This window comes from Triturus cristatus, chromosome 5_1 (genome assembly GCF_964204655.1).
Source record: "Triturus cristatus chromosome 5_1, aTriCri1.1, whole genome shotgun sequence".
In the NCBI taxonomy this organism is placed as follows: Eukaryota; Metazoa; Chordata; class Amphibia; order Caudata; family Salamandridae; genus Triturus; species Triturus cristatus.
In genome coordinates this window covers 14,184,941-14,197,744 of record NC_140587.1, presented here as the reverse complement: position 1 = coordinate 14,197,744, position 12,804 = coordinate 14,184,941, and the positions used below count along the sequence as shown (strand labels likewise).

The window sequence follows — 12,804 nt, the reverse complement described above, 5'->3', positions numbered from 1 at the left end:
CATCTGGATTCATCTGAGAAAACCCCAACAGCTTTTTGACAACCGAGAAGCAGCTTCCTAACACAGGGATTTCAGGATGATTTACGGTGGAGACAAAAGACAGCATAAAGGTGTGTTAAAAAGAAAGTTCATACTATGTATGCAAGTGTAGTGTTGTCAAAGTTGTTTTTGTACAATTATAATTCTTAGTTATTTGTGAAAGTCGAAGGATACACGATGCAATCTTTTATTGGTACATTTGCAGTACTCTACTAACTTCATTGTTTCAAACAGGTCTATTAAACAGCAGTAGCTATTACAGCACCCACCATAATATGCTGCATTGCTAAAAAATTACAAGGTCCCAAAGAGGAGACCGATTGCATTGCAAAAGCTTGTTTTTGTAACTGCCCATTACCAGCAGGAACTCCACAGCTCAGCTGGCAACATCCTTAGAACACCTCTCAGAAGGAATACCTCGTTATTATGAAGCGTCAAGTACCTCGATTAATTGACAGCAATACTGGCTTCTCAGCAGCCTTTACATATGTAAATTTATGAATTGTGCACATTTACATTTCTTTCAGGCACCCTGGCAAGAAGGCAATTTAGCAACCTTTCCCTCCCTTGGCCTCACAGGAGACTTCCTTCCCTCTTAAGCTGCAAAAATGTCAGTTTTGGATTCAACCTTTCTTTTTTACCAGAAATGCTAAAGTTACAGACAAATGCTGTGAGTTTAAACAAGAGTCACAGACAGTGGTCAAAAGGGCTGACATACGGACAGTCTGTGTAAATTACGGACGGATGGTCACCCTAGGCAAATACCTTCCCTGAGAAAGGGTATTTACCGGCTTCACATATCCCAGTCATGCAGTACCAAATGATTGATTTATCACATGTACAGAATTAAAAGTGACACCAGTCAGAATCTCAGGGCCCGATTCACAAAGGTAAACTGAGACAAAAGTCTACTTTACGACATTCGGTATTCACAAAGGACCTCTAAGAGTAGTAAAGTTAAACTTTTATCTGAGTTTAATTTAAGTTTTGGTCTCAGTTAGACCAAAACTTAAGTTAAACTGAGACAAAAATCTAACTTTACTACTCGAAAATTCCCTGTGTGAATACCAAAAGTCATAAAGTTAGACTTTCATCTCAGTTTAAATTAAGTTTAGGTCTCAGTTAGACTTAAGACCAAAAAAGTTGTAGCTTGAGACTTTCATGTAACTTTCGTCTCAGTTTACCTTTGTGAATTGGGCCCTCAGTGGGCTTAGAACATGTCCCGTAGCAATGCTGAAGCAACTTTGTAGACTGCCTGTGCACCTGCGTTAATCACTCCCTCAAGAAGGGCTGCACCTACTGCGAGAACATTTTGTAGAAAGGTCTCCCCCTCTTCATTGATGCGTTTTAATATGGTTTCCTCCACTCTCTCCGGGACAGCTTTTAGTTCGTCTTCAAGTGAGTCTTCTTCTTGGTTCCATTCCAGCTCCTCTTGCGTTATCTGCCTGTTGTTTGCATTCTTCCCCCATTTGATGGATTCTGCTTGTCGTGCCGCTACCTTTCTCGCCCTCTCTTTCTTGATGTCGTCAATAACCTGTGCCTCTATTCTCTTGAAGGCCTTCTCAGCCTCTACATACATTTCTTCTGTGTAGTAGGTGTGTCCGTTCGCTGCTACCATCTTCTCTATCATGCTGATAAGGTCCCTCCTTTGTTTCTTATTTTCCTCTTCAGTTGCTTTGTTGTTGAAAGTGATGTACCGGTTTCCACATTCCTTCATCAGTTCCTTAAGTTTACCGTCTACATCCGCAATAACTTCCTGTATCGTTTGACCCTCCAGGTCATCTTTCCGGGTGAAGACAACGATCGTGAACTTTTTGGCGTCTCTTCCGAACAGGTCTTGGATAATCCGGGCAGCGTCGGCCTCTTCTGACGTGAACCGCCCCACCTGGAGCACCAGTATGATGGCGTGAGGTCCTGGGGAGCTGAGGATGGCGCACCCAGCAATCTTTTTAATTATCTCCACGTTACTGATGCTGGTGTCGAAAAACCCAGGCGTGTCCACGACCTCCAGGCGCCTGCCATTAGATACGCAAGTCTCTTTCTGGCACACTTTGGTCACTGAGCTTGATGAAGCTCTGGACTCAAATTTTTTCTGCCCCAGGATAGCGTTTCCGGTGGCGCTCTTCCCACATCCTGTTTTCCCAACGAGGATCATCCTGAAGGTATCACCTTGAAACAGAAAAATACAGTTTTAAATCAGATGTGATAACCCAGTTGGATTTTTATGTTCAGAGCAGCATATAAAACAATCAACCAGTATGGCTTACCTATAAAAGCAGCAACAGGAGGGTGTGGGTGCATTACTGGTATTTCAGTATCCCAGTTTGGCCAAAGCCTTAAACAGCACACATGTATTAAGTAGAAGAGGATCTAACAAACTCTACAGTGATTAGGTAGTATTTTATTAGTATCTGATTAGTAAGAAAAAGGCCAATATACCTATATCAAGGGCAATGCTTTTTCAAGGCATTGAGAGTGTATTTTAGGAAATGAGGCAAAACCCTCCTTCAGTGACCTCGATCCTGCGACGACAAAAGTGGTGATTGGGTGGGTGATTGCCTTAACAGGCTATTGCAACCATTAAAACTCACCTCCAATATTAAAGGCCTGAACACAATGCACGGGCTCTTAAGAAGGGAGTGGACCTTTAAGGCTATGAAAACATTCTGCCCCATGAGGTCAGCATGCCTTAATACAAATTTTAAATAAGAATTTCCAGAGACTAAGACGGTTTAAACTACCATATGAATTTGAAGCTTTTTTTGCACAGCTGTGTACAAGGCCACAGGTGGTAAGAAAATTAGTTACTTACTGTTGCAAAACGAGTCATTAGTTGTGTGGCCTGCACAAGTAATGGGTCTACGTTTGTCCTCCACGGGGAACCAAACACCCCATTGTAGTGCTTGACTCTCACAGGTTAGCATTGCTGAGCAGTCCAAGGTCTACTCTAGGGAGGTGGTGTTGGCTAATAATCTCCATTCACAGATACCCAATAATGACACTCAATAAAGGATTGTCCAGTCTGTGCATTTTTTCTTAAACAGAAAAAAGTACATTTATTACACACACTCAGTACTCAATACTATGCAGCAATTTTCAAATATACACAAAGCGGATGGTACTGCTAAGGAGCTAAGGAGTGGGGGTCTAGTACCGCAACGCACATGTGTAAACATTGTCTTGTCCCTAAATGCCAAGGGTTGAATATATCTTTGAGTGAGATCTCTTACCACTGGCACCAAGAGAGTGGCTGCCCACCACATTATTCCAACCAGCATTTCTGTACATGAATAAATGCAATAACTACATATAACCCTGACTGAGAGCACCTAATGCTGGCAGTAAAACATACAACTGTGACTCTCAAGTGGCTATCAGTCTCATAATTCAATTAAAGCATTTCCAAGAGTACATGTCTAAACATGACTGGGAGTGGGGGGCATTTATCATAACTGATAGCATGAAACACACAATTCAATGACAGCCCCTAAAAGGCATCACATTTATACCCAGACACTATGCAACAATAACTCCTACACACATAAAGGATGCTTACAGTATTCACTTGGAGATAACAGCTAGGATAACATAATACATATGATTTACTTTTGTAAATGCACACCTGTGCAATTATCACTTTCCACGCCTAGCGTATATAAAAACTCATTTTAACCATCTTCACGCCAACGGGGCAGAGCCACTCTCTTCATCAACAGAAAGTACAGCCTTTCCACTATAAAACAAAAGTTCCGGTCTGGAGAGAGCTTGAAAACATCTAAAAAAACAAAAACCCTTGAGGGGCTATTTCCTTAAAGTCCCCAGAGATTTAGTGTGGGGACTTTCAATTGTTTGTAGGGTCTGCGCTGCTCCTGCAGCCCCCCGAATATTTGCTTGACGATGGTGGGGTACCCATATTCCTGGCCAAAAATTTGCCATTTTCATTCACACATGCGGCCAGGCCTTGGGTGCATTATGGGGCGCTCCTTTGTGTGCTTCAAACGCGGCTCCACCACTGCTCTGGGAGAGCCATGCTGGAATCCCTGGCAGTGAGTGGTATGCTCTACCTTCTCTCAGGTTGACCGGTCCTACCCAGGCATGCTGCATGCATTTGTGGTGTTGGAGAGCAGTGGGAGGAGCATAACTCACTGGCTCCTCATGTGGCCAGCATGCTGCATGCATTTCTAGTGTTGGAGAGCAGTGGGAGGAGCATACCTCCCTGGCTCCTCATGTGGCCAGCATGCTGAATGCATTTCTGGTGTTGGAGAGCAGTGGGAGGAGCATACCTCCCTGGCTCCTCATGTGGCCAGCATGCTGCATGCATTTCTAGTGTTGGAGAGCAGTGGGAGGAGCATACCTCCCTGGCTCCTCATGTGGCCAGCATGCTGCATGCATTTCTGGTGTTGGAGAGCAGTGGGAGGAGCATACCTCCCTGGCTCCTCATGTGGCCAGCATGCTGCATGCATTTCTGGTGTTGGAGAGCAGTGGGAGGAGCATACCTCCCTGGCTCCTCATGTGGCCAGCATGCTGCATGCATTTCTAGTGTTGGAGAGCAGTGGGAGGAGCATACCTCCCTGGCTCCTCATGTGGCCAGCATGCTGAATGCATTTCTGGTGTTGGAGAGCAGTGGGAGGAGCATACCTCCCTGGCTCCTCATGTGGCCAGCATGCTGAATGCATTTCTGGTGTTGGAGAGCAGTGGGAGGAGCATACCTCCCTGGCTCCTCATGTGGCCAGCATGCTGAATGCATTTCTGGTGTTGGAGGGCAGTGTGAGGAGCATACCTCCCTGGCTCCTCATGTGGCCAGCATGCTGAATGCATTTCTGGTGTTGGAGAGCAGTGGGAGGAGCATACCTCCCTGGCTCCTCATGTGGCCAGCATGCTGCATGCATTTCTGGTGTTGGAGAGCAGTGGGAGGAGCATACCTCCCTGGCTCCTCATGTGGCCAGCATGCTGCATGCATTTCTGGTGTTGGAGAGCAGTGGGAGGAGCATACCTCCCTGGCTCCTCATGTGGCCAGCATGCTGCATGCATTTCTGGTGTTGGAGAGCAGTGGGAGGAGCATACCTCCCTGGCTCCTCATGTGGCCAGCATGCTGAATGCATTTCTGGTGTTGGAGAGCAGTGGGAGGAGCATACCTCCCTGGCTCCTCATGTGGCCAGCATGCTGCATGCATTTCTGGTGTTGGAGAGCAGTGGGAGGAGCATACCTCCCTGGCTCCTCATGTGGCCAGCATGCTGCATGCATTTCTAGTGTTGGAGAGCAGTGGGAGGAGCATACCTCCCTGGCTCCTCATGTGGCCAGCATGCTGAATGCATTTCTGGTGTTGGAGGGCAGTGTGAGGAGCATACCTCCCTGGCTCCTCATGTGGCCAGCATGCTGAATGCATTTCTGGTGTTGGAGAGCAGTGGGAGGAGCATACCTCCCTGGCTCCTCATGTGGCCAGCATGCTGCATGCATTTCTGGTGTTGGAGAGCAGTGGGAGGAGCATACCTCCCTGGCTCCTCATGTGGCCAGCATGCTGCATGCATTTCTGGTGTTGGAGAGCAGTGGGAGGAGCATACCTCCCTGGCTCCTCATGTGGCCAGCATGCTGCATGCATTTCTGGTGTTGGAGAGCAGTGGGAGGAGCATACCTCCCTGGCTCCTCATGTGGCCAGCATGCTGAATGCATTTCTGGTGTTGGAGAGCAGTGGGAGGAGCATACCTCCCTGGCTCCTCATGTGGCCAGCATGCTGCATGCATTTCTGGTGTTGGAGAGCAGTGGGAGGAGCATACCTCCCTGGCTCCTCATGTGGCCAGCATGCTGCATGCATTTCTAGTGTTGGAGAGCAGTGGGAGGAGCATACCTCCCTGGCTCCTCATGTGGCCAGCATGCTGCATGCATTTCTGGTGTTGGAGAGCAGTGGGAGGAGCATACCTCCCTGGCTCCTCATGTGGCCAGCATGCTGCATGCATTTCTGGTGTTGGAGAGCAGTGGGAGGAGCATACCTCCCTGGCTCCTCATGTGGCCAGCATGCTGCATGCATTTCTGGTGTTGGAGAGCAGTGGGAGGAGCATACCTCCCTGGCTCCTCATGTGGCCAGCATGCTGCATGCATTTCTGGTGTTGGAGGGCAGTGTGAGGAGCATACCTCCCTGGCTCCTCATGTGGCCAGCATGCTGCCACAGGAGCCGGCCCCCTCTCTTCTGGTCTGCCCGCTTCTGCGGGCAGACACGTGCAGGGAGGGAGGGCCAGTGGCCGCCAGGAGGAGTGTGGTGGCACTCCCTCCTCCTCTTCTGTTCGCCGGGGCCAGGGGATGGGATCCTGGATGTGGGAGAAGTTGCTCCGGAGGAAATGTGAAAGGGTGTTCTTTGGATTTGATACACAAGAGACAGAAACATTTCCATTTAAGTTTGTGTGTCTTGTTAGTTTGATTAACTCTAGGGTGTGTATCTGTGTCATGAAATGGCGCACCCACCTGTCGGATGTTGTGTGTGACCATTGGTGAAGGTGATTTAAAATTCGACCTTCAAGTTGTGGTGGTGATATGTGGGGGCAGCCAGCACCATGTAGAGGTCACCGCTTTCTGGTAGTGTCTTGGCCTCAGGAAGATATTTTTCCACTCATTGTATATTTGTACACCCCTGAAGGCAGTTGGTGGTATTGCTGCCGGTAGGGTTGGTATCCTCCTCTAAAGGAGTAGGAACCATTGCCCCTGGATCCCTGATAGGGCTGTTTCCTGAATTGCTGGGTTTCCTGGGGCTTTGCCTTATTGGTGTCAGTTTTAATGGACTGAAGCTCATCATCCACATGTTTTCTGAACAGTGATTCGAAAGGCGTGTCTAGTATTTGGCTTTATTAAATGTCTCGACGGAAAGACATGGCTTTCAGCCATCCTCGCACCTGCCAGTTGTCTGAATCCCGTCAATGACATTGGTGCGCAGTATATAATTTCTGCTGATAGCCTTTCCCCTGATTACTAAATTTTTGTAGCTTCAAGTTTTGCTTCCGCTGGTAAAAGGTCAATATATGTGGTGGTATTGCCTGGGAGTTTGCTGCTCCAATGGTCTTGGCTGCCATGGAAGAGAACTGCTTCCTGATGTTGTGCAGCCTACGGCCATCCCATCCGGTGAAGTGTAAATGGGAGTGGATGGATTTTTAGAGTAACGCTGGGCGCTTGTGATCTAATTGAGTTTAGTTTAGGTTGGCCAATTAAACATGCAAGGGCATCATCAGGACCTTTATATTTGTTATCCAGCCTAGTGAGGACTGATGAAACCGTTGCCAGATTTTTCATGGCCTACCAAATAAAATTGACAATAGAAATAGCCAAAAATCATAGGCTCTTTAAAATCATCAGGGAAACAATCCAATTGTTAATAGTTATCAGAAGTTAGAATGGTTTGGCTGCTATTTCCATAAGATTATGGAATCTACTGATGTCCTCTGGTGTGGAATCCACTGATGGTAGCACTGGAGGGAATGGTGTTGGGATGAGGTAGTCATCCAATTCATTGGGAACTGAGGCAGTGTCTCTAATTTCCGCTTCCTCCCTGTCATCATCAGTGGAAGATGCATCATCAGCTGGAGGATCTGCTAATTTAGCAGCCAGTATTGGTAGTGGGGTTGCAGGTGCAGTAAAAAGTCGAAATGGACGTGCAACCATTGAGTGGGCCTGAGGGGATAGTGTTGTTTCTTTTATTTGTGGTGGAGGAGCTGTGTTCTCAGATTTTAGGAACATGCGACAATAGACTTGGAGCATGTTTTGTAAATTGCTCACTAGCGACATTGGCATTTGAACTGAAGTTTCTTTTTGCTCCTGTTGACCATAAGTGGAGTATTCTTCTAGGTATTGGTCAAACTGGTCCCCAGCAGTATGGCACTGTATTCATAGTACTGCTCTTCATCCTCTTCCTCAAATTTCATGAGAAGCTCGGATGGACTCTGAGCGACTCCAAAGCGGCCTTCCTCTTCTGAGTCATCATCATCTGAGTGATGGGCTGGTGGTAAGGTCAGAACCTTACTCGGCGAAGTGTGAGCTCGAAGAATTGCCTCTGTTGGTGATTCACTTTTTACAGTGATTAGGGACAATGGTAGGGATGATGTCTTCATCAACGAAGTGGAACTCAGTGATGACGCCATCGATGGCAGTTCACTCATCGATGATTCAGTCATCAACAATTCCCTCATCGATGGTAGTATTTTCATCGACAGGTCTTCTCGTGTCGATAACTCTTCTTTTGTCAATGGATCCCTTGTCCACAGTTTCTCTCGTCTTCGATGTAGTGGACAGGACCACCATTGGCAGTGATGTCGTCGACAGGGTCGTCATTATTAGAATCTTCATCAGTGCATTTATTGGAGAGCATTTCCACAGTTATGATCACCGTCGATGACAGTGGTGACAACAAGATGATCATGGCTGACAAAGATGTTGTAAACATTGACGTTGAGGTAGTAGTGGTAACCATAGATGTTGTCATCGATGACGTGTCCACCGAATGTTATGTTCCCTGGTTAGTGAAGCAGTTGATTTTCTTACATTGTACTATTTTGCTTACATTACCATTTAGCTGTGACCTTTTGCACATATTGCATGCACGACAATGTTGGATTAGTTTCTCTGAAACTAAACTTGTTTATACATGTAACTTCGCACAACATTATCACAATGCCCCATACATCATGTACAAGGTGTATTTCCACACAATGTACAAATGTCATCTCTATCTTCATCCACGGGGCGACAATGCTATCAACATATCCATAACATCACTAATCTGTATACACATTCCAAGGCTGCTTTCTATTATAAAAGATCCGCAGCTTGATAGATTAGCCGAGGAAGCACTCCTGCTGACACCTGAGGCTTTCTGAATGCTGAGTAGTCACTACGCAGCGGCCTGACATTCCGTGAGGGGTGTCCAACTCGTGACTAGAACGGGGTCCTTCATTCTCTCCCATCAGGTTATGGTGTTGGATTGTGCCTTGGGTGGATTCTTGGTTCTACACCTACACACACACACTAGGTACACTCAGAGTAGGGTTCAAATAGTAGGAGTACGCTAGATTACTACCTTGCATATATAACTGCATATATTCACGGCTTCAGCACCATGGTAGAAATATATCTATCATTCACTCTTTTGGTGCTTATAATCGCTTTCATTTGCTTCTGTCCTATTGCAGCACATATATTTTATACAAAAATAATGTTGGTTCAATAAATATTTTGAAAACGTCCCACTGTGTATTCCTTGTAGACCTCTCTGAGAATAAGTAAGCACGAGTGACTCAGCGAAAGGTACTGTACTGTTTCCACAATCACTGAGGGGCCAGGGTTGTCATGTTCATTGGTTGCCAGAAAACGATTTGCTCCCTCGTACAGTTGGGGGCTTACGTTGGCACTGTGAGCCAGCTGCTCTCTCGGCCAATATATCCAATGGGGGTGCCCACAAACACGCAGATCCTACGGATTTGTAGGAACTACACGACATGCCATTGGGTTTTGGTTCTTATTTAACGGTCAAATCTGAGTAGCTCAGTCGTGCTTTCTCAGAGACCCTACTCACTTTTAAATCCAAAGATGTCTGTAGTAGGAAAGGAAATCTGCCTCAGCTGAGTAGGTATCCCCTATGTATTGGCTGTAGTTTAGTCAAGCTTGTAGGATTACCATTTCCCACATGGTGCAAAACCCCTCTTTCTCTAATCCTACCTCTAATAATGTCTGTCAATGGAGAACGTGTTGTGAATGAAGAAGAGGCAGAGGAGGAAGCTCCCCTAAATATCACAGAACATTGCAGACATGCAGTCACTATGAAACTAGTGCAATGCGGCCTCAAGGCAACTGGTGTTTACTTTGCCTTCATGGATGAGGCACATGAGGCATTAGGAACAGAGGTATTCTACTCTCAGGTTAAATTCTTGGCTGCAGATGCACATACTAAATTGTTTCAAACTTATATTGAAGGCAAAACACCAGTGGAATACTTTCCCTATGTGGCCTCAAATGCAACATCTGCCTGCAGATGAAAGGCTCCACCATAACACGTCCATCACAAACATCTTTATTGATCTCAGACAAACCTCTAGCATGTGTATATTTGCATCACTGTGGTCCCTAACAATCAGACAGGGCTTACAAGTAAATCTTGGTGGCATTAGATTCATGCTCCAGATTCCTGTGGGTTTGGCCCAAGTGCTCAGCTGACGCCCGAACTGTTATAAAGGATTTGCGAGTCTTTATCAGTACATACGCAATAGGCACATTACATTCCGACCAGGGACCAGTGTTTAGCTCTCAGGCTTACAAAGAGGACGTGGGAAGTTTGGGTGTGGCATTGCTGCACTCCACCACATATCATCAGGGAAATTCAGTAGTTGAGAGGAAAAACTGAGACTTAAAGCAATCTTTAACAGCAAGGGTATTAAGCGTGTGTGGTGGTTGGGTCAATCACGTATATGGGGTCCAGAGGGCACTCGACAACATGCCAAGAAAATCCCCAGGCGGTTGTACACCTTATGAACTCCTATTTGGGGTGAGGTTGTGGGTATCAGACCTCTATAGTGTCGGCACAGTGAGTGCTGAAACCCCATTTGACATTGATCATCATTTGGCTGTTTTACAGGAACTCAATCAATTTCGGACTTTACAGTGCAATGTCCAAGTAAAATGCACCACCACTGGGGAAGTGAAAGTAGTACCGGCAAGACCAGACTGGGTCCCCAAGATTGGGGACCCAGTGGGAGAAAAAATTGTGGACAAAAAAGTATTTGGGCCATCTTACAGAGGCCCTGTACCTGTCCTGGCTGTCGAAGGTACCAGAACTGTACTTCTTATGCCTCTTGCCGGTCACAGAGAAAAAAGGTTTGTCTTGATTGATCTGATCAAACCACACCAAGTGGCCGATACTCAACAGTGGGCCACGTGGGCTCCTGGGTAGCCATCGCCCTCCTCTTGCTACCAGTCAGGAAGTTCAGATGGATGCTCTAATAACTACAGAAGACTCCATTCTCCAAAGTGAAGCTGCAAAGAACGGTGAAGTTATACTTTTGCCCGTTGAAATGTCTATAAATGCCCAACAAATAAATACTGAAACACAGATTTCAATTCGAACAGTTAACAATATGTATGTAAATATGCCTTAGAATGAGCCATCTTCCAGTTCAACAAAACCTGCTGAGGTGCCAAAAATAGACCGGATGGTGTCTGGATACTTCGTGCATTATGATAACTTTTCATCGGATTCAAGTGAACCTGATCAACTGCTGCTGCCTCTTCCATTTAAGCAACAAAGGTGTGACTTTTATCTTTGGCTGAAATAGACATACCTGGTTTCTCCCAGGCAACATCTCAGGATTTCAATTGGATTATTGTTCCTGGTCCTTCGGATTGGTGTAGTGACTGTATTTTTCCTACTTTTGAATGGACTTTGGGGCACATGCATCAAGCCCGCATTTTGCGATTTTTAAATTGCAAATTTTACCGATTCACTATTTGGGAATCGCAAAATGCTATGTATGTAGGAATTGCAAAAAAAAGTTGCGATTCCTACTCATTCCTTTTTTGCGACTCGCAAATTGCGATTCGCAAATAAGGAATGGCTTCCCATTCATTCCTATGGGCCGAAAGGCCCATAGGAATCAATGGGAATTGCATGCGCAATTTGCGAGTATCAAATACGTACATGTCAAAAAGACATCCTGATGCACCCCTGAAAGTGCAATTAAAAAACATGTTGCACACACACATGCCCCAAGGGCATGTGTGTGTGCAACATAGAACTTTGAATAATGCACTTTTGTGAATTTTTAGTTGGTGTTTTTTTGCAATTCATATTTGAGAAATCGCAGTTTTTTTTGGTTTAATGCATTGCATTTATGGAATCGCAATTTGCGATTCCTTAAATGCAATTGCAATTTAAGTAATGGCAAATTTTGCGATTCCTTAAAATGCGTTTTTTGCATTTGGGTTGATGCATCCCAAATGCAAAAATACTGGTCGAAACTGGGCAGTTTCTGCAAATCTGCCCGTTTGCGACTGGTTTTAATGTTGATGCATGTGGCCCCATGTCTCCTAGAATGCTCTGCAGTACAACCTGTGAACCTGGTTCTAAAACCATGTGCATCTTTGCACCGCGAACAAAGGGACCTGTCCCTGGTGTAAATCACAGTAGTTCCGGTTCCTGAAGGTTAGTAAGTAAGTAAAAAATGTATTGTTTAGTTAATTAAAACAATAACAAAAATTGCAAAATTAATGGAGAAAAAAGAATAAATCAAGTAAAATTACAAGACAAAGTTATCATGGATTAAAAAGCTAAAATTTCACATTTTATACGTAGCGTAATTTGACCGAGTGGTCGAAGTAGTTTGTTTACTTTGGAAAGTTTACTTTCACTTTTTGAGTGTCTGATAGCAGCTAGGCTGCCAATGTCAAAGCCCGATCGTGAAATTTGAGAAGCTCAAGTAGCTTACAGTTCATTTGAGGGTCAGTCGGGCCTAGTCCTCTCATTATGGCCGCTCTACAGGTCCTACCCCTCTGTCAATAAAAGCAATTCTTAATAAAGTTGCTCGTGCTTGCTGTAATTTCGGGCATGTACATATTAGGTGGGTGAGATCTTCTTTTTTACTGCCACAGAGGCGACATGCTGTGGGGTCTATATATCTCCAGCTAGGTTGGTCCGCTATTGATGGGAGCCATCAGTTGTTCTTTTAGATGTGGCGCGAAGGTGATGTTTGGGCAAGCTGCTGGAGCGAGGGTTTTAGAGTCCAAGCATGTGACCTATGG

General features: G+C 45.5%; 1 protein-coding gene across 4 annotated transcripts in view; it reads right to left on the bottom strand.

Moving 5' to 3' along the window:
- Positions 1 to 212: 212 nt before the first annotated feature.
- Positions 213 to 12,804, bottom strand: part of LOC146829963 (GTPase IMAP family member 7-like) — a 64,819-nt gene continuing 52,227 nt past the window's right edge. For all 4 annotated transcript variants that reach the window (XM_085604218.1, XM_085604221.1, XM_085604219.1 and 1 more), the window contains one exon: positions 213 to 2,208. In XM_085604218.1, coding sequence (XP_085460344.1) covers positions 1,250 to 2,208 — 959 coding nt within the window. In that variant the 3' untranslated portion in view covers positions 213 to 1,249. The remainder of the gene's footprint in view (positions 2,209 to 12,804) is intronic.